Source organism: Hipposideros armiger, unplaced genomic scaffold (genome assembly GCF_001890085.2).
Source record: "Hipposideros armiger isolate ML-2016 unplaced genomic scaffold, ASM189008v1 scaffold_164, whole genome shotgun sequence".
Taxonomy (NCBI): domain Eukaryota; kingdom Metazoa; phylum Chordata; class Mammalia; order Chiroptera; family Hipposideridae; genus Hipposideros; species Hipposideros armiger.
In genome coordinates, this window is record NW_017731514.1 from 1,776,168 (window position 1) to 1,800,298 (window position 24,131).

The 24,131-nt window shown below is 55.0% G+C and overlaps 1 protein-coding gene across 1 annotated transcript in view; it reads right to left on the reverse strand.

Annotated features, from left to right (window-relative positions):
- CELSR1 (cadherin EGF LAG seven-pass G-type receptor 1) overlaps positions 1–24,131 on the reverse strand; it is a 158,034-nt gene that overhangs the window by 48,245 nt on the left and 85,658 nt on the right. Inside the window, exons 3-7 of the mRNA XM_019651685.1 lie at positions 23,443–23,665; positions 19,088–19,203; positions 18,595–18,683; positions 1,233–1,390; positions 9–90 (exon numbers count right to left, since the gene is read on the reverse strand). Coding sequence (XP_019507230.1) covers positions 9–90; positions 1,233–1,390; positions 18,595–18,683; positions 19,088–19,203; positions 23,443–23,665 — 668 coding nt within the window. The remainder of the gene's footprint in view (positions 1–8; positions 91–1,232; positions 1,391–18,594; positions 18,684–19,087; positions 19,204–23,442; positions 23,666–24,131) is intronic.

Consider the following 24,131-nt stretch of genomic DNA (forward strand, 5'->3'; position numbering starts at 1 on the left):
CAGCCCACGAACTGCCGGTTGTGCACTGGGAAGGCTTCCGGCAGGTTGGGGACGCCCCCCAGGAGCAGAGGGCCGGTCAGGTCCAGGGACCTGGGGAGGCAAAGCCGACACTGGTGACGGCTACGTGGTGAGATGCGGCCACAGGTGCCCGACACTGCTGTGACATCACATGGCCTTTGCCACCAGGCACACTTGTCACCTTGAATGTGAATAATCGAACAGGGAGCCAGGGAGGCAGGGGGCCAACAGATCAAATCACAAAGGGCGGATCCTACTTCCAGTGCCACCACTGGCTTTCGGCCGCTCTGTGCCTCAGTTTCCCCACACGTGCATCACATCTCAACGCACTGGATGCTTCAGTGGCTGCCTGCTGAGTCTGGCTCAGCGTCTGGGCCAGTCCACGCCAAATGGGACATGCAGCGCCAAACAGGGGCACTACCTTCCTCGAGCCTCCAGTGACCTTGAACGGAGGTCACAGCAAACCAGAACGCTGGTTCTGCATGGGCAGCCATGTGACCTTGGGCGAGGGGTGCAATCTCTCTGGGCACTGCTTCCTTATCAGCAAAACGGGCATGACCCCACATCTGTCACAGTGGGGTGGGGGTCAGACGAAATAGGCGTGTGACCCTCCCAGGTCCATAGAACACTCTCAGGGTAGGTCAAGTTCATCTGTGGTCCCCAAAATGCTTCTTAAATATCCCATCAAAGCACAACAGAAAAGAGTCCAATAAGAACCTTCGCTCCGGCTTTGGAAGCTGGCATTACAAACAGAGAAACATGAGAACAGCCACGACGTCTGTCTGTCAGCATTCCCTTGTTCCCGAGTTAGGATGAGCCCTGAGAAACTTATGGATCAGCAGGGTGACACGGCCACCCCGACCTAATGGCAGGGGATTACTGACAAAACACTGAAACACAGAGGACAGTGCTTGGTGTAATGAAGCCAGCGAGCCCATGGAGACAGGGCTGGAGACTGTTTCCTGGGTTAGCAATCTGGCCATGACAATCCTGGGGCTGGTCTGGCCACCACGCTGGCAGATGCATCTAAGGGGACTTATTCTAGAAGGTTCTAATGTGCTGGAGGGAAGATGCCCCCATCAAGTGGAGGGAATCTGACTCCAGCCTGGAGTGGGGCCCCCGGGGTGCCCTGCATCTGGGTCCTGCCCGAGTGACCCTTTCGGAGCCGCGGCCATGGGGGTGGACGCCCGGGCCTCTCCTCCCGGGCTGCTCACTTCTTGGAGCCGCTCTGAGTGCCCTGGGCCGCACAGCTGTAGTTTCCGACGAAGCTGCCAAAGCGCACGGCCACGGCCGTGTCACAGTCGTCCACGGTCACCACAGCCACCTTCTCTCCAGACGGCCCGTGGGGCAGGCCCAGGCGGCCGATGTTGGGCTGTTGCAAGAGAAACACAGGAGACGTCAGCGTGTTCTCCCACCGGTGCCCTCGGCAGACATGCCAGCCCCTGCACATGCCCCACCCATGGGGAGAGGAGGACACGGAAGGGCGGCATGTGGACCAGGGACAAGGAGCCCGTCCCCAGCCTCCTTTTACATGAGCCCCTCACACCAGCTGTACTGGGTTAATAGCGTACCCCCCAAATTTATGTCCTTCCCAGAACCTCGGAACGTGGCCTCATTTGGAACTAGGGGACCTGCAGATGTAATCAGTTAGGAGGAAGTCGTGCTGCGGTGGGGCGGGCCCTAATGCGATGTGACCGGGGTCCTTTCCTAAGAAGGCAAGAGGCAGAGACTGACACACACAGGGACGCCATGTGACAACTGAGGCAGGGACTAGAGTGACACGGCCCACAAGCCAAAGATCACCAAGGATGCTGGCAGCCCCCAGGAGCTGGAGGAGGCACGAAGGACCCTCCCCCAGAGCCGTCAGAAGGAATGTGGCCTTGCTGACGCGTAGATCTCGGCGTCTGACATTCAGACGGTGAGACCGTAAATTTCTGTGGTACTTTGTACAGCAGCCAACCCCTGAGCCCTGGGACCCTCCTGAATATCCACTTCTGCCTGTGACTCCACGCAGCTGACCAGGCCCCTGCCCACCCCTCTCTGTGCTCCTAGAGTGCAGACCCCAGGACGCCGCTGCTCGGTCCACAGACTGCCCCCCAGGTGGCACGGTGCGCCCTGTCCAGGCCAGGAGCCTGGCAACCCCCAGGCAGTCACGGTCATTCCTGGGCCCATGCCTTTCCTCACCCTGTAATGACCCTCCTGTCCCCTCTGCTGGCCCGAGGTTGACGGCTCTTTGTGCCCCATCTTCCTTCTGAGCTTCTCCCCCTTCAGCTGTCCCCATGGGTCACACACACAACGTCCCTGCCCAGGGCTGATTATCAGAAATCCTCTGGAATCAGTGACTCACTTCTGGAAGAAGCAGACTCCCTTTGGGAGGAGGCTGCCATTTGCATTCAATGACACAGGGCACCCCTGGGCACCCCTCACCAGTCTCCTGCCCTGCCCCTCAAGGACACCAAGCACTTCCACCCAGACAGCTCTCAACTCCTTCCAGCAGGAGACGAGGAGCCTGTCCACGCCAGCCACGTAATGCCAACGGGTCTGCCGGCAGCAAGAGATCTGGACGAAGCAACTGAACTGCCCTCCCCACCTGGACAACCCGGATGTAAAACCTGCGTCCCATGGGGCGGCCTGAATATTAATCCGGATGGCATGTGTGAAGCGCACCAGGCCTCGCCATCAGCACACGACACAGCAGCTCCTTCCTCTCCAGAGACAGAACGCTGTCTCCCAGTGCCAGCAGCGGCGGAGGCTCACGTACCGTCCTTCCCATCAGCCCAAGTGTCAGGCTCAGGGCCGCCACGTGATAGCGCTGGGGTCAGTTTGAGTTTATAACACGATGTTACTTTATGCTTCTTTATAATACTGTTGGAGACAGGTAGTTGGGAAAACGTAGATATGTAGTTATATCACCCTCAATGCCTTTTATTAGGGAAATAACGACACAGTTCATTCCAAAAGAACGAAGAAGCATCCATCCAAGTGAGGGCACTGGGCTGGAAGGCGGGGAGGGGAGCTTCTGGTAACAGGAGCTCAGCCAGGCAGCTGAGGTGTGTGACTCCAGGGGGCCTCATTCACCCTGGTGGTACCCCCTGGAGTTGTGCGGTGCACAGCCTACGTGACCGTACGCAGCGACCCCGCTAAGCCTTCTGCTCCCCCTTGGCCAACCACCTGACTTAGACAAGGCCCACGGCTGTACCTCAGTTTCTCTGTCACAAGATAAGGATTTAATATACCCATCATCTCTGCATTACAGGGACTTTGAGAGTGATGTCAACACAAGATACAGGAGCCTCCCGTGAACCCTTCTTAGGTAAACCCAAGGGAGGCTTTCACCGTGCTCCCTGGTCTCCTCGTTCATGGATAATCTTTTTCATTTTCTTTTACATCAGTTGATGAGATCACCGGGTCTGCTAAGCTATATCCTTAGAGCTTTCACCTTCGGTTAAACAACAGTTAGACGAGCATAAAAAATAATCTGTTTTCTTGCTCTGTGACAGCAACCACTTTGGAAAACATGAGCAAGTGCCTATTAAGGGGTGCATAAGTGTTAGGTGTGATCCTGGGGAAAGAGCCGTCGCCAAGCTGTGCGAGCCCCGTATTTTCTTCACAGCTTATAATTTACATTTTTGGGAAGGGTGTGAGACTTCCAGGGGAAGGACATAAACAGCATTTATACTTGGGAAGCTTTCATGAAACGAAGCTGCTGTTTACAAAATTGCAGTTGTTGTAAAATTGCTGTTCGTAATCAACGTCTCAGCACTACAGGATTCAAGCAGAAATGGTGAGAAAAAAACTGGAGTCAAAAAGAAAAAAAAAACACATCAACACTTGTATTTAAAGCAGCACTTGCTGACTTGAGACGGCCCCCTGTTCAGACAGACCCCAGAGCCTGGTGTTACTTAATCAAGCCAGCAAGCACGACTTAGGGAAACAGTGTCGCCGGCCAACTCTGCCCAGCACTTGTCTTGGTCCTCCTCACAGATTCACCAGCCGCTCGGGCTAAAGGGACTGCCTTTTTGGCCACAGAACCAAGCATCCTCAGATTAAGAACAGAAAGGTCCGGCAGGAGAGACGCAGCGTCTTATCAGGAAAGCCATGACATCCGAGGGCCTGATCCCTGCCCCACAGGGCACCCCGCGGCCCCACCCCTTCTCGTGTTGCCCAGAACCAGCAGCTCAAGGGCCAGCAAGTTAACCCAACCCGTCTCCTGGCCAGTCTGCTTAACACACATGCCAGCTGTCCACAGTACGGTCAGTGTCCCCAAGAAGACATGAAGGAAGCAGGGGGCGAGGCTGTGAGGTCACAGGAAAATGATGCTGTAAGTCACTCAGGATGCACAAATGGGGTTCCTCCAAGAGCTACCACAGACAAAAACTTGTTCACAGAGGTTCCCAACGACTACACGGTACAACCACCGCAACGCCCAGAACAGGGGCGTGGATAAACCAACCGCGGCATGTCTGTTCAATGGACTGTTACTCAGCCACACAAAGTACGATTTATGCTACAATGTGGGTGAGCCCCCAGAACGCTGTGCTAAGTGGGAGAATCCTGTCACCGTAGGTCACATGTTGTACAAGTCCATCTATATGAAATGTTCGGAACAGTCAAATCCACAGACAGAACGTAGACTGGTGACGTCCAGGGCTGGGGGGATGCGAGTGAGTGCTAACAGGTACAGAGTTTCCTTTTAGGGTGAGGAAAAGATTTTAGATCTAGACAGAGGTGGTGATGGCATAATACTGTGAACACATTAAATGCCACTGAATTGTACACTTTAAATGGTTCGTTGTGTTATGTGAATTTCACCTCAGTAAGAAGAGTTGACTGGATTGGCATCCTCCATTCACACCCCTGGGCACTCTCTACCTGGACCCCACCTTTGGGAAGTCCTTCCCCATTTTTGTCTGTAAAATGGGGAGAAAATACAGTGTGTACCTTCCTGTCAAGAGTGTCACAAGAATAAAACCCAGTAAGAGCAGTGAAAGATCTCCGTCGGGGTCGAGAGGTGTGTGACTCAGGACCGAGAGGTGAAACGCCGACGCCAGCAGGGGTGAGTGACTTGGGCTCAGGTCATCTGTTTTTGTCAAGAGAAGGAGCACATCTCACGCTGGCCGTATGGCCAACGTGGCGCGTGAATACCAGTGGGAAAGAAATCAGGAGAGGGCGACGGCGCCAGGCTCGCATCTGCAGGTCCACGTCTTGTGTCTGGAAAAGACACAGCGACGGAAGCGGCCAAAGTGGAGCGCTGAGGACAAGGTCTGGCGCTGGCCAAGGAGAAAGAGCCGTGGCTTTGCCGGCCCAGGGCCAAGGAGCAAAGACTAAAGAGTGAGACGAAATGAGCGGCCCCTTCAGGCTTCTAAGATGAATTTTTAAAGTTTGCCACACATTTGCACAAAGAAAAAGACAGGGAGGCAAAATATGAGTATTGACTGGGTTCTCACATCAGGAAGGTGTGACTACAGTGTGGGCGATGGCCGGCACTCCAGCATCTTCCTTCCTGGAGCTAGGTGGGTCGCGTGGGGCAGCCAGCCACGCCCAGAGGACCCCCGGCCCACTGCTGCCACAGCCAGGCCTGGACCCCCGGGGGCAGAACGAAGCAGGCACAAGGTACACAAACAAGGTGCAAACCAGCCAGCTGGGGATGTCTGCACCCTCCCTGTGCACAGGAGGCCTTGAGCAGAGCCCTCCGCCGGGCAGGTGGAATGGGGCCAGCGAGGGCAGACCCACCGTGCTCACCCCTGCCGCCATCTGAGAAAATACCTGAGAGGCCGCCGTGAATTTCAGGGGAAACCTGAAAGCAACAAGCTTTGCACATCTGTGCAGATCTGGGTTCCTGGTTCCCAGCACATCAGCGGGAAGTTATCCCTTGGGGTCTGTCCCTTTTTCTTTGCCTTCAGCTTACTTTCTTCCCTCTGTGCAGACCCTCCCATGTGCTTGCATTTAGACGCTCTAAAGCAGCCGGGGAGGGGGGGGGGATTTTTTGGTGCACAAAAGCATTTGGTCCTTACAAAAGCGCTCACATTTCTACAGCCTTTTAGCCTGCTGCAGACAATTCCTCCTGGGGGGGGGGGGCTGATGGGGGTTCGATTTCAAATACTGGATGGAGGCAAAGGAGGCATGGGGGCACCTCGAAACTGGACACCAAGAAGGCAAATCTTGGGAGACAAATGGATTCATGCTGGATTCATGCTGTGTGTCAGAAATGATAAACCGACTTTCATATTAAAGCATTCACAGATGGATGGACTGCAGGAATGTCATAAAGAGTCAAAATGCAGTCTTGAACACGTACTGTGCCGTCACTTCTCAAACTCAGTGAGGTTCAGACCCAACCTGCCGAGCGGGCGTGCTGAACAGCCCGCCGGGGGAGCCGCACCAAGACATGTGGGCAAGACCCCGCTGGTCCTGGCACAGAGGTGACCAGTGCCCCCTTGGAAGCAGGCATGGCACGTCTCTGAAGCTACCCAGAGGACAGGTTCGCGAGGAGAAAACATCCAGACACACACACACTTCCAGGATCCAAACCGAATTCCTGAGAAGCCTCCCACAGACCTCTGCTGGAACTCAAACAGCGACCAAGGTGCTGCCTCCCTGGAGGCCCAGGGCGGGCTCGGGAGGAGCTCCCACACCTGCAGGCAGGTAACAAGGTGTGATCTAGTAGAGACCACTCTCTGAGCCTGTTTCCCTGCCTATGACACGCAGGTGTGAAGTCCCTCCGGCCCCTCCCAGGACTCCACCCTCCCGCTGGGGTCAGGCCCCCACACAGGCGCTTCGGGCCCCAGGATGGTGAGGTGAGCTGCCGACGAGTCTACCTCCCCGTGTGTACATTTACCCCAACGCCACACAAGAAAGGGCAGAGCAGGAATGTCGGAAGACAGGTTAAGGGACACGGCAGACGCATCCCCACACTCCATCCCCCTGCCAACAACACCTCCGCCCTTCTGGTTCTCATCTCGACTTGCTTTGCTCTCCCTCCCGCCTCACACTGAATTCCAGGGCCCAGGACAGGCTCGGCCACACCGGGCATGATGAGCGGCCACCGGGCAGGTCGGGTTCACCTGCACCCCACATCTGCCACACGGTGAGAGCTCTGCTGACCACACCAGCTTCTCCAAGGCGGTGAAACTGGCTAGATGTCTTTGGAGCTCACACAGGATCTGGTGTCTCCAGGACAAAATGGCTGGCTCTCAGTCCGGAGCTGTCACAAGCGGCAGGGGCCTGGAGACGGCTCTGAAGCCAGGCTCAGTCCCCAGTCCCGCCTCACCTGCATGTGCAATCAAGGTGCTGGGGCCTGGTCAGCAGCACTGTGGCTTCTTCTGTCAGCTACACTGCCAGCGGGAGCTCAGAGCTCCCCAAAGTTAAGCTGTAAAAATACCTGCTTCTATTGAGTTTAACATTAAAGACAAAAAAAAGCCCAGACCTCTCTTGACCTTTTTCCTTTAATACATTGGAAGCCTACATCCTGGGAAGGCACAGCATGCCCCTTAGGGTGTGGGCAGCAAACCCCAGCACAGAAGCCTGGCGGGGCCATCACGCGGGCCACTAACCGACCACCAGGGAGGGTGGCAGCTCTGAGTCATTTCCCAAGTAAAGCAATGTCAAATTCCTGTTTGTAGCTCCGGCTGAGAGCAGGCAGGTGCTCCCAACTCCCTCACCGGTCAGTGACCTGGGGCAGGTACCTACCTGCTCTGAGCCTGGGCAGCCCCATCTGAAGAATGGATAAGTTCATAGATGCCACCTACCTCTAACCTCTAGGGCCATTTGGGAACAAAACAGAAGTGTGGACCTGAAGCCCTTTGCATTCAGCCTGACGCTGGGCTGGCTGTCCGGCCAATGTGACGCTCGGCTGTGAGGGCCTAAGGCCAGCAGGGGACACAGGACAGCAGCTGCACAGCCTCCAGTGAAGGCCGAGGGGCCACATCCTGACTCCATTTAGGACAGTCACCTGACTTCCCTACACACCAGGCTGGGCTGTAAAACAGGTAAAAATAGTACCTCCCTCGTGGGATTAAATGCGTGGGATTAAAGCATAATGTTCGTGAAGGGCATCAGGGGATGTGCTGCTGCCATGTTGTTGCTAAAAAAGATGGGAAGAAAAGCTACACAACGTGCAAATGGCTGTCCCTGCATTGCTGCTGTCTGACTATTTTCCCGCATGAAAAAATAATAGTTTCGGGCTGGCCGAGTGGCGCGTTGGTTAAGAGCTGGCTTGGGACGCCAGAGGGCCCCGGTTTGGATCCCACATATGAGGGCCAATGACACTGCCCTCCACAGCTAAGATGCTGAACAACAGCTCAACCTGGAGCTGGGCTGCCATGAGTCGCAGGCGACGGCGTAGGCTGCAGCCCCTGCTGCAGTGGGTTGCCATGGGCTACTGTGTGTAGCCAGCAGCCAGCATGAGCGGCCATCCAGAAGCCGGCGACTGATCTGCCTCTCCTGGGAAGAGTGCAATGATGGTGCCAACTTGGGCCAGTGAAGCAACATCCTCCACAACTAGACTGAAGAACAAAAACAACAGCAACTTGTCTGTTCCCCTCCCCCCAATTCCCCAGTGCTGTTCCCATCCCCCAATTCCCCAATAAAAATCTTAAAAAAAAAGTTTCTTGGTACATCTTTAAAGAGAGCAGCAGCGATCAGCAGCTCAGCCTAACTGCATCTTTACTGAGGCCACTGGCTCTTCTCCGGGGCTCGGACACAGCAACCTGCAACATCTTGAGTCCCTCATGTGTTCAGTTATCCGAGGAAACACTGGACTGTGCCGACACACTCTTCTCATCGGGGGATCAGTGAAAAGAAAAGAGGTCCAACAAGGGTCAGAACCAACTTGTTACCTTAGAGTTTCTTATAAAAAAAAAATCACGCCAAAGCCTTCTGTTTCTCAGGCAAGATGGTTAACCCAAGTTCACTGACAGTTCTGGCCACAGACGAAAGGAGGATGTCTGTGCTGTTCTGACGGACATAAGATTCACTCAGACATGTGAGGTCCGAGGGCCGGAAGGCAGGGGTTCCCTCAGCCCTGCCTGAGTGCTCAACGCTGTGCGTGCTCAGGCATTTCCTAGGCCCCGGTGAGCTCCATGGGGACGGCTTTTCTTCTGGACACAATCCCTGGGGCACACAGCCGCCACTCACTGGGCCCGGCCCTTTGCCAGACAAAAGCTCCCGGGTCTGAGGGAGGGAGCCCGGAGCCTGTCAGCTGCTATTCCTGCTGGACTCAACCACTGGGGTCAGGTGCCCCCCTCTGCAGCAGCCTGGCCCCGCAGGCTCCCCAGGTTTTCTGGGAACCAGGGAGTTTATGCAGAATTTGCTCAGAGGGGCCCTTTCTCTATGGACACATGAAGGGCTCAAAAATGAAGGATTCCTTGCATATAAACAGCACCTTCTTGGAAAGCTAGGGTAACACATTCCTTCTCTTGGAGGCTTGTTGTTGCTCGGCACACACTGGGGGGACCCTCAGGCACCCCAAGAGAAGTTCATGTCCCTCCACATGTGGGATCTATAAATCTGACGACCACCCATTTTTAGTTGGAAAGGAGATGGGGGAGGGGCATCTGAGCAGCAGCCCACTGGGGTCCTTGGGGACCTGGCACCTGGGGCTGTAGAGATGGGTTCTGAGCTCAGCCTACACTGTCCCAAGAGAGAAACCTCAGACCACTTCAGGCAATGACAACATCACTCCAGGCCACGAGGATTTACAGGTCACAGGACATCTTTTCACAAAGCCTTCTCGGACAAGGGCGAGAGGCTTACGAGGGACACATGCACATTCACACACCCCACCCACACACTCACTTTCGTGTACACGCTCACTAGCCCACACTCACTTGTGCACAGTCCTGCAAAGCCCCAAACTGCTCCTGCGGGGACCCTAACAGGCCTCTCTCTGTCCCTACAGTATGCACAGCAGTAGAGACCCTGGGGCCCTCAGGTTCTCCAGGCGTCCTACAGACCCCCCGCCGCTCGCCACCACCTCCTCTCTGACCAGCCCCCGCCTCCCTGTCTGCAGGCCATGAGGGTGGCTGCTGGGAATTAGGTAAAACTGGGGGAGACGCTGAGCTGGCTGGGAGAAAGCCGGTAGGAGACTGAGGGGAAGGAAGAAGACAATCTGACAATCTCAGGAGGAGGGCATGCGACGGCCTGGACCCCAGTTCCAGAAGCCGGAGCACAGAGTGGGTGACAGCTGCCGGGCTCCCGACGCCTCGCTCTGGCCTTCAGTGTCCTCCTTCAAGGGCAGATGTAAGGACCTCAGTCAGTAAATGTCCTCCTCCCGGGGGTGGGGACAGAGGAGTGAGAAGGCAGGGAGCCTTGGGAGAAAAGCGGGGTGCCGGGGCTGCATTTCATTTCAAAGCCTTGGAGGGAAGTGAAGGGGGTGCTGGGGGTGCTGGGGGCTTAGGACTGTGGCAGGTGGAAGAGGGTGGCCACCACCCCAGACAGGGAAGTTGACTTCTGCCCCAGGCCTGCGGGACTTTCCATGACAGGCATGGACACAAAGGCCCAGGGTGGGGCTGCGTTTGTCACTGGGAGTAATTGTTTCCATGGCAGGTGACTTTCTACCATCTGACGAGGCCGTGTTTTGGAAAGAAAGCGGGCAACCCTATTTCAGTTCCTGGGCTGGGCGCCCCTCACCTCTCTGGGGCGCTGGCCTGGACCCCCACGGGGGCCACTCGCAGGCTTTTCTCGATGCCCTGCTCAGTTTCAAGGGAGGCAGATATTACCTTCTGACCCCATGTGTCAAATGAATGCCACCAGTACGGGAGCGTCGATATTCAATATTTATCCATGACCCACTGGGGCAGACACAACACAGCCCATTCCAGTCCCAAGAAACTGGCCGCAGAAGCGGAAAACACAACCAGAGAGAAAAAAACAATACAATTCACAGTCCACGCTGGGGACCCAGGCTGGGGGCGGGGGTGGGGGGTGGGCCTGCACAGTAGGAAAAAGCATGCAAAGCGTCCCCACACCCTCATCGGTGACAAGTGTCCGCTCTGTAACTGCCGGGGGGAGGAGCAAAGCCAGTGAGACCGGGGTGCAGAGGGTGAGGACAGCATGCCTGATGGCCCTCTCCTTTGTCGTAAAGGTTTCACGTTTTTGGCAAAAGCTTACCTAAACTTTAAAGAAGTTTATTAGCTTCCTTACCTTGTACATTCTTTAAATCAAATGATTTTTCAAACAGAAAATTTAAAAGAAGAACTGATTCATAATCCCATCACCCAGATGACTCCTGCTGTATCCTTTAATAAAAGAACACGCGAAATGTGTAAAACAACTCAGAAAAGTATAAAATAAACATGAAAGCCGCCTCCTTTCTCATCAGCCTTATTCCCAAAAGCATCCACAGTGTGGTAGGTACATTGTTTGCAAAAAGAACCACAAGAATGCTTCCTGTCGCAGAACATGAAAAAAAAAAATCTAACGTTTTAAGACACCGCGCGTTGGGGCAGTTTATGACCTATTTGACACACGCTGTTGGTGGATTTGGTTTTTTGAGGCGGAGGGGGGTACCCTTCAGAAAAGAAATATGCATATGCCAGCACATATGTGTGTACCTTTCAAAGTTCCTGCAATTTCGGATAGTTTTAGATGAACGTGCGGCTGTAAAAAATAACAGAGTGCCGCTGTACCCCTTTCCCAGTTCTCAGCAATGGCAAGCATCCTGCTTGGGGCAGCGGAGCCTCACAGCCCAGATGTGGACGCAGGTACAGTCGGGACATGGGATTTCCGGCCCCGCTAGGACCCACACCCCCTACCTTCCCGGACATCCCGCCTCCGTGCTCCAAGTCTCTGACTCTGTCATTTCAGCAATGGAGATCCTATCAGCACATAAGCTTATGAGATCCCTTTTCTTGCTCAGCATGGGTCTCTGTTGCGTGTGATCAGTTCATTCCTTCTTACACACACGTTCCATTCCGTGGTGCGGGTGTTAAACCATTCAGCCACGGAGGCTTCCTGTGTTGTTTTTGCAGCTTGGGACGCGTATGGAAAAAGCTGCTGTGAGCATTTACAGACAGGCTTCTGTGTGGACAGCAGCTGGGTCTATATATTCATGAGGGACACGGCCTGCGGTTTTCTGTTTTGTCCTGTCTTCGTCTGGTTTTGGAACCAGGGCACTACTGACCGCAAAATGAACTGGGAAGTGTTCCCTCTTCTTCTGTTTCCTGGAAGAGGCTGCATACAATCAGTGTGATTCTTTAAACACCCATAGGCCTCTCTAGTGAAACCATCTGGGCCTAGAGATTACATGTTGGGGAGTTTTTAAATTACAAATTCCATTTCCTTAATAGTAACATGGTCATTCAAATTATTTTCCATATTGGGTCAGTTGTGGTAGTTTGTGATTCTTGAGGAATTGGGAATTTATTCCTGATATTGGTAATCTGTGTCTTCTCTCTTTCTTTCCTTGACAATCTTGCTAGAAATCTGTCAATGTTATTGACCTTTCCCAAGCTCTGTTTCATTGATTTTCTTTATTGCTTTTCTGTTTTCAGTGTCACTTCTTTCTGCTCTTATTTTTGTTCTTTCATTCTACTTGCTTTGAGTTTAGCTTGCTCTTCTTTTTTGTAGGTTCTTGCAGTGGGGGCTTAGATTATTGACTTGAGACTTTTCCTCTTTTCTGATATAAGTATTTTAGTACTATGAATTTTCCTCTCAGCACCGAATTAGCTGCATCCCACATGTTTTGGTATTTTGTATTGTCATTTCTTTTAAAATTTTTTAAATTGCAAACAAACTTCCTTCCTTTTTTTCTGCCTCTCTTCTTTTCTGAGTAATTAAATGCTTCAGTCAAATCTCCATTAGGTCTTCTTGTTCCCAACACCCACTGGAGTCAGCCAGTAGAGTCAGGGTGAGCCAGGCACAGCTCACAAGGTTGGGGCTGCATGAGACGAGCAGGAGGCGGGATGCAGCTGGCGGGGGCTGAGGGTGAGGATGGAGGCCGAGTGAGGTGGTGACCTGGAGGGTTTGGGAGGTTGTTTAAATAACAGTGGACTGAGAAAACAGATAGTTATATTGAGGGTAATGGGAACAAAGTTTCTTACTGACAGAGAAAAGAGTTACAAATACAGAATGGGGAAAAAACTAGAATGAACTCCGTAGTGTTGGAATGGAATTCAAGGTTTTCAGTAAGTAGAGATAGATATAAATAAATAAGAATTTCAGAACATGTATGTGTGTCTAGGTATGTACATAACTAGACATACATACGTGACCTAGCTGTGCCCAGTGAGAGAGACACCTTGGCAGCAATGAGCACACCTAGCACCTGGACCTTGGCTTCTAAATACCATTCTTTACCAAAACAATCCAGAGATCTGTGGATAAATGGTCAATTCCAGGGCGGAGGCAGGGAAAGTACAAAATAAGTCTGGCATATCTTTTCATGCCAAAAAGTAAGAGTGCTAGTAAAATGATGGGTTTGTCAAAAGGACAGAGCTATACAGCTGGCTTTTATACCGGTGTCCTTTTAGCTAAATCTGAAATATGGGCCAAACAGGAAACCATGTGAGCATCAAATGAATGAATGAAAGCAATATATTATATAGTTCTCTGAATAAAACAGGAATTCATGAGACCATACTGAGCTAAATACAGAGGAAAGCAGAGAAAAGCTCCTTGTTGTGGTAGAACGCGGTGGATGGAGGGACTTGTGTCACAGTGACCATGATACAGGTGTGATCATCAGGGAGGCTAAAATTAGTGGCTGAAATATGACGAGGGACATGTAAGGGGGGAAGGGGGGCCTGGTGGGGAGAGAAAGAGGAAGCAAATGGAAAAAAATGTCAACAGCTGGACGATCTGGGTGAAGGGTGTATAAGAATTCTTGTTTTAATCTTGCAACTTTTCTGAAAGTTTGAAGTTAAACTTTTAAAAATGTACACCCTACAACCTGTTCTGTACGTTTTTTGTTTGTTTTTTAATCTAGTAACAACATTCTTAGAGATCTTTCCACTTTGGCACACAGAGCTCTCATGGCTGTGTGACATTCCACTGTGCAGATGGCCCTATATTCTACTAAACAACTTCTGAGTTAGTTTCTGTAAGTTGGATTCTACAAGAGAACTGTGCAACCACGTTTATAAAAAAATGATAATTACAAATGCCTCCCTTCTCACAGCTTTGGGAAAAGCACATTCCTGTCACTCTCGACCAATAGCCGTTTTCCATCTTTCTGGACATCTCACAAGGACAGGCTCTCCGGGGTGCTATGACAAAGAACAGAGTCACAGAGACTTACTTCCCTGTACCTGGTCCAGCGTGTGACGCGGAGGGGAGAGGCGAGGTAGGGCAGGGAGGGCACGTACCTAAAAGAGCCCCGATTACGTCCAAACCTGAGCCCCACGTGCGAAGGAATCTTTCCCAAATGATTTACACAGAACTCTTTCCAGCAGGCGCGTTCACTCTTGTGCAAGCTGGTGGTAGAAATGTTTAGCCGTCTTTCGCAAAAGCCTCAGAAAAATGCACATCTTCGACAGTGGTGATCTCAAATCTCCCAAGTTGGCCCCAAACCTCGTGGGTGGGTGTGGGGGGAGGGGACCTGCTGTTCCACCTGTGCTGGATGGAGTTCGACATGTTTGTGCAAAGTGCCTGCCTCTGAAAATACCTTCCCAGAAAAAGGCCCATCTCCAGCGAGCCCTTAGTTTCGCTGAAGGCAAAGCACACCAGGAGTTCTTCTCGTTTAAAATGTCATCAAGCAGAGAAAAGCAAACTGACTCTGCCCTGCTCCCTGCCTGGGGGCCGACTCCTGGACCTCATCAAGGGGTCCCCTGTCCTCTGGCTTCTGGCTGGCTTTGGCCAGTGGGAGCCCAACAGGAGACAAAACGGGGGGTGGGGAGAGCAGTCAGGTGGGCCTCAGGCTGGCTCTGTCACTCCGCTGAAGTCGGTCCCTGCTCCACATAAGTGGCTTTTCTCCATGACCTCTTCTCTCTGGGTTCCACTCTGCCTCTGCCCTTGCCCTGCAGCCTAAGGGCCGCCACAGCCCTGGGTCCACACTTCTCCTCGGGGTGCCCACAGCCTGTCCTGCTTGGTCATACGCCCTCCTAGGAGCATCCTATTCAGGGTTCCCTCTATTTCCTGTGGGGACCCTGAGAAAACAACCTGGCCAGGCTCCCAGGATGACTTGGGGAGGGTCCAAGGGGCCCCCAGAGGTTTCCCATCCAGGACACAATTCAATGCAGAGCAGACGCCACCTCGGAGTAACGGGGGTTCAGGGAGGGCATGGACAAGCCACGTTCAGGAGAATGGGGGCCTCTGACTGTGGCCCCCTGCACAGCCGTGGGCCGAATTATTCAGACACATTGTCTTAATCAAAAAGAACCAGGTGGGGCAAAGCGTGCTCAGGGGAGGCTGCTGCCCTGAGGGGGGGCAGGGGGCGCTCCAAGGACCACAGCCAGCGTGGGTGCCCGGGGAGCAGAGTGGTTCCCCTCACAGACCATTTCTAGAGTTGCCTTCCCTTCTTGTCATTCTGGCAGGGTCGCGACTTCGGTGGGCAGCCCTCCCACACCCCGAAGCATGCTCTCTACCTGTAAGTCCTGCCCAGGCTGTCACCATACTGAGACAAAAGCCCCCTAGAAACAGCTCGGCCCTAGGAGGCAGAAGCGTACAATCTCTGTGAGCACTGCCCTGCTGTGGGGCCCAGGCAAACCACATAATGAGCCCTCAAGATACAGAGCAAACTGCTTGGTTTCCTCCATAAAATAACCTCGGGCGAGAGAGGAAATCGCTGGGCTCCAGGAGAGGAAGGGCCTAATCCTGCGCTGAGGGCCCACTCAGACGCCGCTGAAAGGCCGGCCCTGGAGACGGAAGCGGGATGGCGCATGTCCCCCCCACCTGCCCGTCGTCTCAGTGAGGCTCCTCCTCCCTCAGGACATTCCAGGGGGCCTTGGTGCTCTCCGGAGGGTCACTGCCAGCAGGCAGGCCCCGGCTGTCACTCCTCGTGTGCAGAGCCATGGACAGCCAAGGACGATGCATGAAGACTCCGGCAGGGGTGGCCAAGCCAGGGGTCCCGTCCCTGCTCAGTGGTGACACGTTATTGCTACATCCGTTAGCTAACATGCTACGGCAGGCACTCGGATGGAGAAACCAAGGCTGACTTGGCCACAGCTAAACACCTTCAGCCAGACCTGGGAGGCCTGCTTTCCACACAAGCAGAATGGACAATACAACTCGTCTGCTTTCTTTGTTCCCTGGCACGGGGCGTGGGCCGCAGACAGTCCCCCGGCCCATTCCGACTGGCCTGCACCCTGCAGGGCACTCCAGCCCCTGGGAAGCACACACCACGGGGACCACCGGTCCCTGGTGCCCAGTCCCTGCCAACAACAAGGCAGAGGGGAGGGGGCAGAGGCTGCATGTCGGCTCAGAGGTGTGCAGAAGCCAGGCTGGCTGCAGACAGAACGTTCTCGCAAGGTGGCAGCTACTTGTCCTGGAGGCAGGCAGACGAAAGTGTCCACTTCCTACTCAAGGGCACGGACGTTGTCACCACAAAAGCATGGATGTGTTTGGGTCAGGAATCCACTGACCCCTGGTCCCCGTCCTTAGGCCATGAGGGGTCAGCCTGACAGGAACTCTGCTGCCCATTAAGTGTCCTTGTCCGCCCTTCCCGGATCCCAGGAAGCTGAGCTGACGACGTGAACAGAGAAACAGGATCGCGACCCGGTCTGTCCGCTCGTCCGCCCTGCTGCTGGAGCAGTCGGGCCCTGACGTCAGACAGGACAGTCCCTGAGCTTGGAGGGACTGTGCCTGTGCTGTGGGGACAGTGAGGTGCACAGGGCACGGCCCTGGCCTGGGGGCCCCTGACCTTCCAGGACACAGGGGCACGGTCCTCTAACCTGTGCCCAGGACACAGGGGCTATCCCTTGGCTACCACATCATGGCGGACTGGCTTGCAGGACAGACTTTTTCCAGGCTGAGAGACAAAGGCAGAAATGGTCCAACCTGCTGTGCAGGTTAGGGGGTCAGAAAAACTCACTTCAGGGAAACCTGGGGGACGTCTAAGAGGTAAGACGCCGTGCTCCAGAGCAGCCCAAACAGGTGTGAGAGGCCCCCGGGGATCACCTGGGAAAGCAGGTCGTGTGAGCTAAGGCACCAAGGAGGGAACGCCCACTTTACCTCCACGGACAGGCCCCCGAGAGGGCAGACGTGAGGGTGGAGGCTCTGAGGGGCCGCCCTGCCCCTGGGTGCTTCCCCAGGTGAGCAGCAGGCAGGCGTGCCTCACACGGGCTACTAATGGTCCCAAACTGCCGTGGGGGCCACCACTTCAGAAGGCGCGAGTCCTTGAGACAGAAGGGGTGATCACGGCACACACGTCTGTATCTGCGGAGGTCTGGTGCCTTTCGTCTGCCCAGCCGCCGAGCCCCTACACACCTCCTTTCCTTACTCACACACCCCTTCACAAGCAACCCAGCGCGGCCAGTGCCACGGCCCCCCACCTGCCTGCGGCGACAACGCAGGTCTGCACGGGGGCTGCGGCAGCCCAGCCCCGTTCCAGGCTCTCCTTAGTCCTCAAGACCCCGGGAAGAGCACTAGCTCCCCGCCCCCGCGTCACATCAGCCCGGCTCCCCAGACCCCTGCAGGACCTCTCTGTCACCCTCATGGTGAATGAGACCTACAGGTCACCTGTGGGTCAGGACCTGGCTACAGGTCAGGGACATCGGGCGAAAACAATGGTCACCGTACAGGGTCATCACTGCTGGGGGCCTGCTGAGGACCCTGGGAAATGATACCCAGCAGGCCAGGTGTAAAGGGCAGCTCCAGGGAGGCAGATGGACAGCCGATGACAGACTGGGGGGACGAGAGTGGGGGGGGCCTGGATGACACAACGGCCTCAGGTCAAAGTGGTGGGAGGCAGACGCCAATCACCGGTGTGTCCGAACACAGACACGCAGCAGACGGGAAGGGCAGAAAACGCCCTCCCTCCATGGTCTACTTCTTACAGACAGCGGGCCCCTCCTCTGCCAGCCAGGCCAGGCCGAGCCCTGTGGACACCTTGCGGGGAGGAGGGGACAAGGCCAGTGCAGACCCACTGGGGGAGGCGCCCTGGGTTTCTAAGGAAGGAGAGCGCTTGGCAAGGTCACAGAAATGGAGAGAGGTGGGCATTTCGATGCAAAAGCAACGTGTTTCCTTACAAGCCAGTAAACAGCCAAACAAAACGAAACCAAAAATGCCCACACCTTCCCAGCATTTCCTCCGAGACCTTTCAACGCTCGGGTTACATCCGGGCACAGTGGATGATTTCGGCATGGAAGCTGTGTTTGAATGGCCTGGAATTTCAGCCTCCAGTAATGACTCGGGCCAAGCCAGCCGCCGTGAATGAACTCTTTCTGTGCCCTTCCCAGGTGTAGGCCGATCTCTGGTCCCCGTGTCCCCCCCCAACCCCAGAAATCCCTGGGGGAGTATCCCGCCCAGCACAGGGCTTGGGTATATTTACACAGACCCTCAACAAATGCTCATTTCCTAAGTAACTTTTTCAACCAGCATACTTTTTTTTTTACATTTCAGAGTATATATGTCAGGACAGAAAGGCTGCCAGGGCCCCACCGCTGGCAGCCCAGGGCCCACGGGAAGAGCGCCCCATCCTACCTTGTTGTAATACTGCACCTGCACCGAGTGCCACCGCCCGTCACTCACGCCCCCGGGAACCTGTGGTGCCACCGTTGTCGTGGTCTCGCCTGTGGGGCGGGGAAGGTGCGGAGAGAAAACAGAGGTTAGCAGACCACAACGACTAAAAGTCCTTTTGACAGTCTGGGTAAATGCTCTTTTCCAACCACAGGGTAACATTTGTAACGGCTCTGTGCATGGTTTTAATCTCCACACATTCCACACTTCAGTGACTCCCCAGTTTTGAAAATCTGAGCTGCGTCTTCCGTATTTTTAGCATTAATATAAATAGCACCACGACGGACATCTTTGTGCATTCTGGGTTTCTGCCACAGGACGGATTCCTGGACGTGCAACCAGGGGACGAGGGGTAAGCACGCTTGGAGGTACTGCACACAGTAGGGTGGCTTTAACCTACCAAGCGTTTAACCCGTGACGCGCTCAGAACACGGCTCTTCCCGTGAGAAGGCCCTACCTGCCGAGAAGGTGAGCTGCACCTGCTCGTCCACGATCTCCAGGGCGATGAAGTCATGCTTCTCGTTGAAGCGGCCGTTATACAGCAGCAGGGCGTTCCTCTCCTGGGTGGCAAACCTGCAGGCCCAAGCGGAGGCATGTCACACGCTGACTGACCTCCACGCAGGAGGTGTGCCGGCTGCCCCCGCGTGACAAGGGCAGCCAGTGGAGGGCGAGGCAAGGGGCCACACGCCGGAAAGACGGATCCTGGGTGCTCACTTTTCTCATTTGGAACTGACAGTCCATAAAACCCAATTAGCGGTGTTCTTTTCTTAGCGATGTTCTTTTCTAGAAGAGGCAAACCAGGTTCCATGAGGAAATCTGGTCACCACGGCCCGTGTGAAGTGAAAAGATTACATTTGCACAATGTTCTAGGAGCAACGACACAGCCACTATGCCAATTAGAGAAGTTTGGACAGAAAACATATACAGGCATCTTCTACCACAGGAAGCGATCCCATGAAAGTGTGCCAGGGCACAGGGACATGGTGCCTTCTAGCACAAGGAGACTGGAGGAGACGACCATCTCAGGGCCCCTTGTCTCCACCCCCACACTCCAGCCACCCTGCATCCTTCTGCTCCAAACACTATAGTCTTCCCGGCCCCAGGGCCTTTGCACCTGCTGCTGCCTCTACCAGAAAGGTCTTGCCCGGCTCTGCAGATGTCACAGGGGCCACCCCATTGCACCTTCCCTAACTTGTGTAATCAAAATTGTGCCCAACCAACCCCGCATCTGTCTATCACATCACTCAGTGTATTTCTGAAATTATCTTTATTTACTTGTTTATAAGAACATGTGGTCCTTAAGGGGAGGGACCATAACTCGTTCTCTGTGGAGCCCCACATAGGGTCTGGTCCACATAAGCGTTTAGTGACATGCTGAACAAACTGGAGGAAGGCCAGTGAAGATGAAGGCTTGTCAGACTTTACGAATTCAGAGTGAAACCCACTTATTCTGCCAAGAGGTAAACATTCTCGGAAGTCCTTCTCCCACCCCCCACCCCCCATCCACCACCCCCGAGCCCTGGTCCTGAGGAAGCTGCTTCTTCAGACCCAAGGGGCCCTGACGGGGTGGGTGGTGGGAGGGGGGTGTCTTCAGACACACAGAGGCGCCACAAGGCCGCCCGACGCCCTGGTTACAGAGAACCCGGCAAACCTCCTGAATGAAGGTGGGACTATTTCCTGCATTAGCTGGATGTCGCTCTCATCGGAGATTAAGTGGGGGAAATTCTTTGCTTTGATTCAAGGCTGGTTTTATCCATTTTCCTGCAGCAGGAGTCTGCCGGAACCAGCCTCAGGCGTCTGACCTCAGCCTTTCCCTGGAATTACGTAAAACCGACAATTCCTGGGCAGACCTTGAATCCCCTTTGTTTAGAAGGCAGCAAGAACTGATGACAAACTCTGAAGAAAAAATACCCGCATAGCCAAGTGGGTGCTTCGGGTGTGGAGTGAGCTTGTAGGAAGGCGGCTGAGTGAGCCTGGGGTCAACTCAACACCAGCGTGTTTCCTGAGACCCGGCCACACCCAGTTCTCGCTGGCAGGTCTCTCTCCGGACCAAGGTGGGAGCCCGACACGTTACAGCCCCTCATGGTCCCCTGAGCAAGCACCCGCCCACTGCTGGAGACGGAGAGCTGCAGAAGGGACCCAGGGCCAACGGGAAGGTCTGAACAGTGCAAGTGAGGAGACCAAAGGCCAGAAAGAGAGGGGAGGATTGGTGAGGGGGCCGGGGAAGGAGAGAACAAAGGATGGGGCAGGGAGGAGGGGAGGAGAGGCGGCTGGGAGCGCGGAGCGGCCGGGAGCTCAGGCACTTGGCAAACAGAAACTGGAAAGAGGAGAAGCAGCCTGGAAAGAAACCACCTGAAACAAAAGCCCCAGCGGTGCCCCTGCCCACCTTTCTCACGGCGTGCCCCTCAGGAGGCACAGGGGGCCCCAGCTCCTCCCAGGCCGGCCTCTCCCCTGCTCCCCCAGAGTGTAGCTGTTCTTCTGTCCAAGTTGTATGATTTTGCTTTTGAGGGCATTTCCTACAAAACACTCACTGATTTATTTAGCGATGGCCCTGACACTTTAGCCATTGTCACGCATATCAGAAATCGTCCATAAACTGCTGTCAAGTGTAATCACCTAAAATTACTACATTTAACAAGCAAGTGGACTAAACATTTTATTTTTTAGTTTCTCTCTGAGTCTGGAGCCAGCAGATTTCCTCTGTCTGTTTCCGGCAGGTTAGCCACGGGCCTGCCCACCTCCGGCACCAGGGCTTGTGGTCACCTTTTAAGTCGGCTTGCTGACCCCTGGGTGCCTGGGGTGTTGGGACACAGGATGAAACGTGCCTGAGGAGCTTCAGGCCAGCAGGTGAACAGGCATGAACAGAGAGCTGGCCCTCAGCACGGTGACAATGACAGGCACAGCTCTCTCTCCAGGACCTTGAATCTGGAAACACCAGCCAGGGATCCCACACGACCATTTAAAGGTTTCAAAAAGTATGGGCATCTGCTTTGGAGACTTTAGCACAATCAAATAATCTGCCACCTGGGACAAGTTCCCAGCCAGTGAGCTTGCATGGAGGATGGGTTCAGAACGATATTTCAACCACGATGTAGAAATCCCGCCGACAATTCAAGCCCCCACGCTAACCGAGTCCCCCATCAGGACCTCTGTGAGCAGTCGGGGTGGACGGTGGCTGAGCCCGCACGCAGGGACCTCACGGGCTGAAGGCAGCGGACAAGTGGGCAGCGCCCAGACTATCTAGCCAGAGCTGGAATGCAGGCATCACCCGGGCTGGGTCAGGAGGGCTTCCTGAAGGAAGCGGCAGGAAGGGACGGGCCAGCAGAGGGGGTGAGAAAACGGCCTGAACAAAGCTGGGCAGGTCCAGAGAACCACACAGAGGTGAGGGCGGCCATGTCACGGGGTTCAAGGTGCCAGAATTGGGGGTCACCAGGGGTCAGGCCATGCACCTTAAGAAGTTTGGGCTTAACCCGAGGAGGCAGGCAGGCCCCGCAGGATTGTCGACAGGAGTCGACCTCTCAGGCTGAGAGCAGAGGACACCAACGCTGTCACACGCGGTGTCACCAGGGAGAGAGGACGGTGGGCGGGGCCAATGTGCAGGGGCTGGGAAGGAGAGGAAAGGCCAGAAGTGGGAGACGCGAGGTCGGCGGACTTATGGGACCTGATGAGGAGTGAGGAGCAGTGGGGACAAGGAGGCCCTGCCACCTGGGGCCACTCCGCAGACAAGGATCAAGTGATGGAGGCCGAGACCGTGGTTCCTCTCAGGTCTGCTGCGTGTGGGGCACACAGGGGACATCCCCCCGGAGATGTCCGCGAGCCTGAACACAGGCATGTTGGTGTCCCGGCCCTGAAGACTGGCTTTGTGGCGTAATGGGGCAGAGCGGTGCGGCCTCCCTGCCTTGAGGTGGCCCCGAGCTCCGTCTGCATCCTTAGCATGGACACTGAGGGTCCCTCCTGCTCGATTCTAAGGCCCCTAGGGTCACTTCTAGAGGTGTGTCTGGATCGCCTCTGAGCAGCCCTCACACGACAGGTGCTCAGTAAGCACGTGCTGTGCCACCTGAGTGCATGCTGGCCCCACGACGCGCCACACCACTGTGCGGCCCCCAGCGTGGCAAAGCCTAAGGCAGGAGGCCCTGTACTCCCCAAAGGGCCCCACGGACACTGGCACGACCAACCAAATATAACACTATTTACTAAGTTAAACTTGACAGACATCTTCAAGATGGAAATGACAGATTTTTAAAAAATTAAATCTAAAAAAAAAGCAAAAACAGTCACGGCCATAGCACACCGTAAGCCTGCTTCTGTGTGTGACTAAGGAACCAGGTCTGAAAGGGCTCAGTCAGCTCCCTTGTTACCCATCTCGTGGGGAGCCAAGCAGGAATCCAAGCGGAGTCTGCCTGATGCCAAGCCTGCTGGGTCCCTGTTCCCTCCGCCTCGGGTCACCTGGATGTCACGATGCCCAAGTGTTGGCCAGTGAGCAGGACCAGTCAGCCAGGGCAGCTTCATGGCGTGACCCGGGCAATCCGTCATACAGGACCCCAGGCCTGGCTTCATGCTCCGCTGGTGCCGACTTGAAATTCTTAATTTTGGAACAAGGGGTCCCACACCCTCCACGTGCACAGGGCCCTACAAATCAAGTCGCCAGTCTTGCCGTCAGCACTGAGCAGAGCTGCTCAACCACCCAAGGTCACAGGCGGGCGACACTTCATCGTCATCTAGAAGGATGAGACGTGTGGCGACGCACCGCGACGCGTCCCTAACGCTCCAACCACAGGAGTCGCGTGTGGAGACAGCGGGGGCCACACTTACGTGAGGGAGATGGTGAAGTGGAAGCGTTGCCTGAGGCCTCGGAAGGTGACGAAGGACTGGGGCGGGAAGCTCCTGGTGGTCACCTCGCAGTAGGGCCTCTCGAACTCGCCGGGAGGGCACACGCAGTGGAAGCCGCCGATGAGCAGGTTCACGCAGGTGCCTCCGTTCTTGCACACGCCGTTGGCACAGCGGCCCGACCGTGCGTTCACCTCGCAGTGCTCGCCTGCAGGAGGAGGGCAGAGATGAGAGCGGGTGACACAGCTGGCTGAGGAGGGAGCACACCAGCCCCTGGGGCCCCCGGGAACACGGCTACAGAATCCACGGCCCAGAGGGACATGGCCGCCAGGGCCAAGGCTCGGGATGCGGGAGTCAGCTCGGGAGCACGGCTGTCGGGCTGCAACTGTACATGTGTTGTTGTCATTGGAACCACGGCCCCCAGCTCCTGGCGCACAATCTAAGGATGGGGGGTTGGCAGGTCCGCATAAACACCCCTGAATGAGTCAGGTGACTGAGTCACGCTAGCCCTGTCCCTGTCCCTGTCCCTGTCCCAGGCCGACTCCAGGGGGCAGAGGAACATGCAGCCATGGACCCTTCTCAGCATCCAGCTGGCTAAGCCGGGCTCTCTCTTACAAGAGAATTACCTAGAAATAATAAGAATAATGAGAGGGCCTCACGGCCCCTCCCCACAC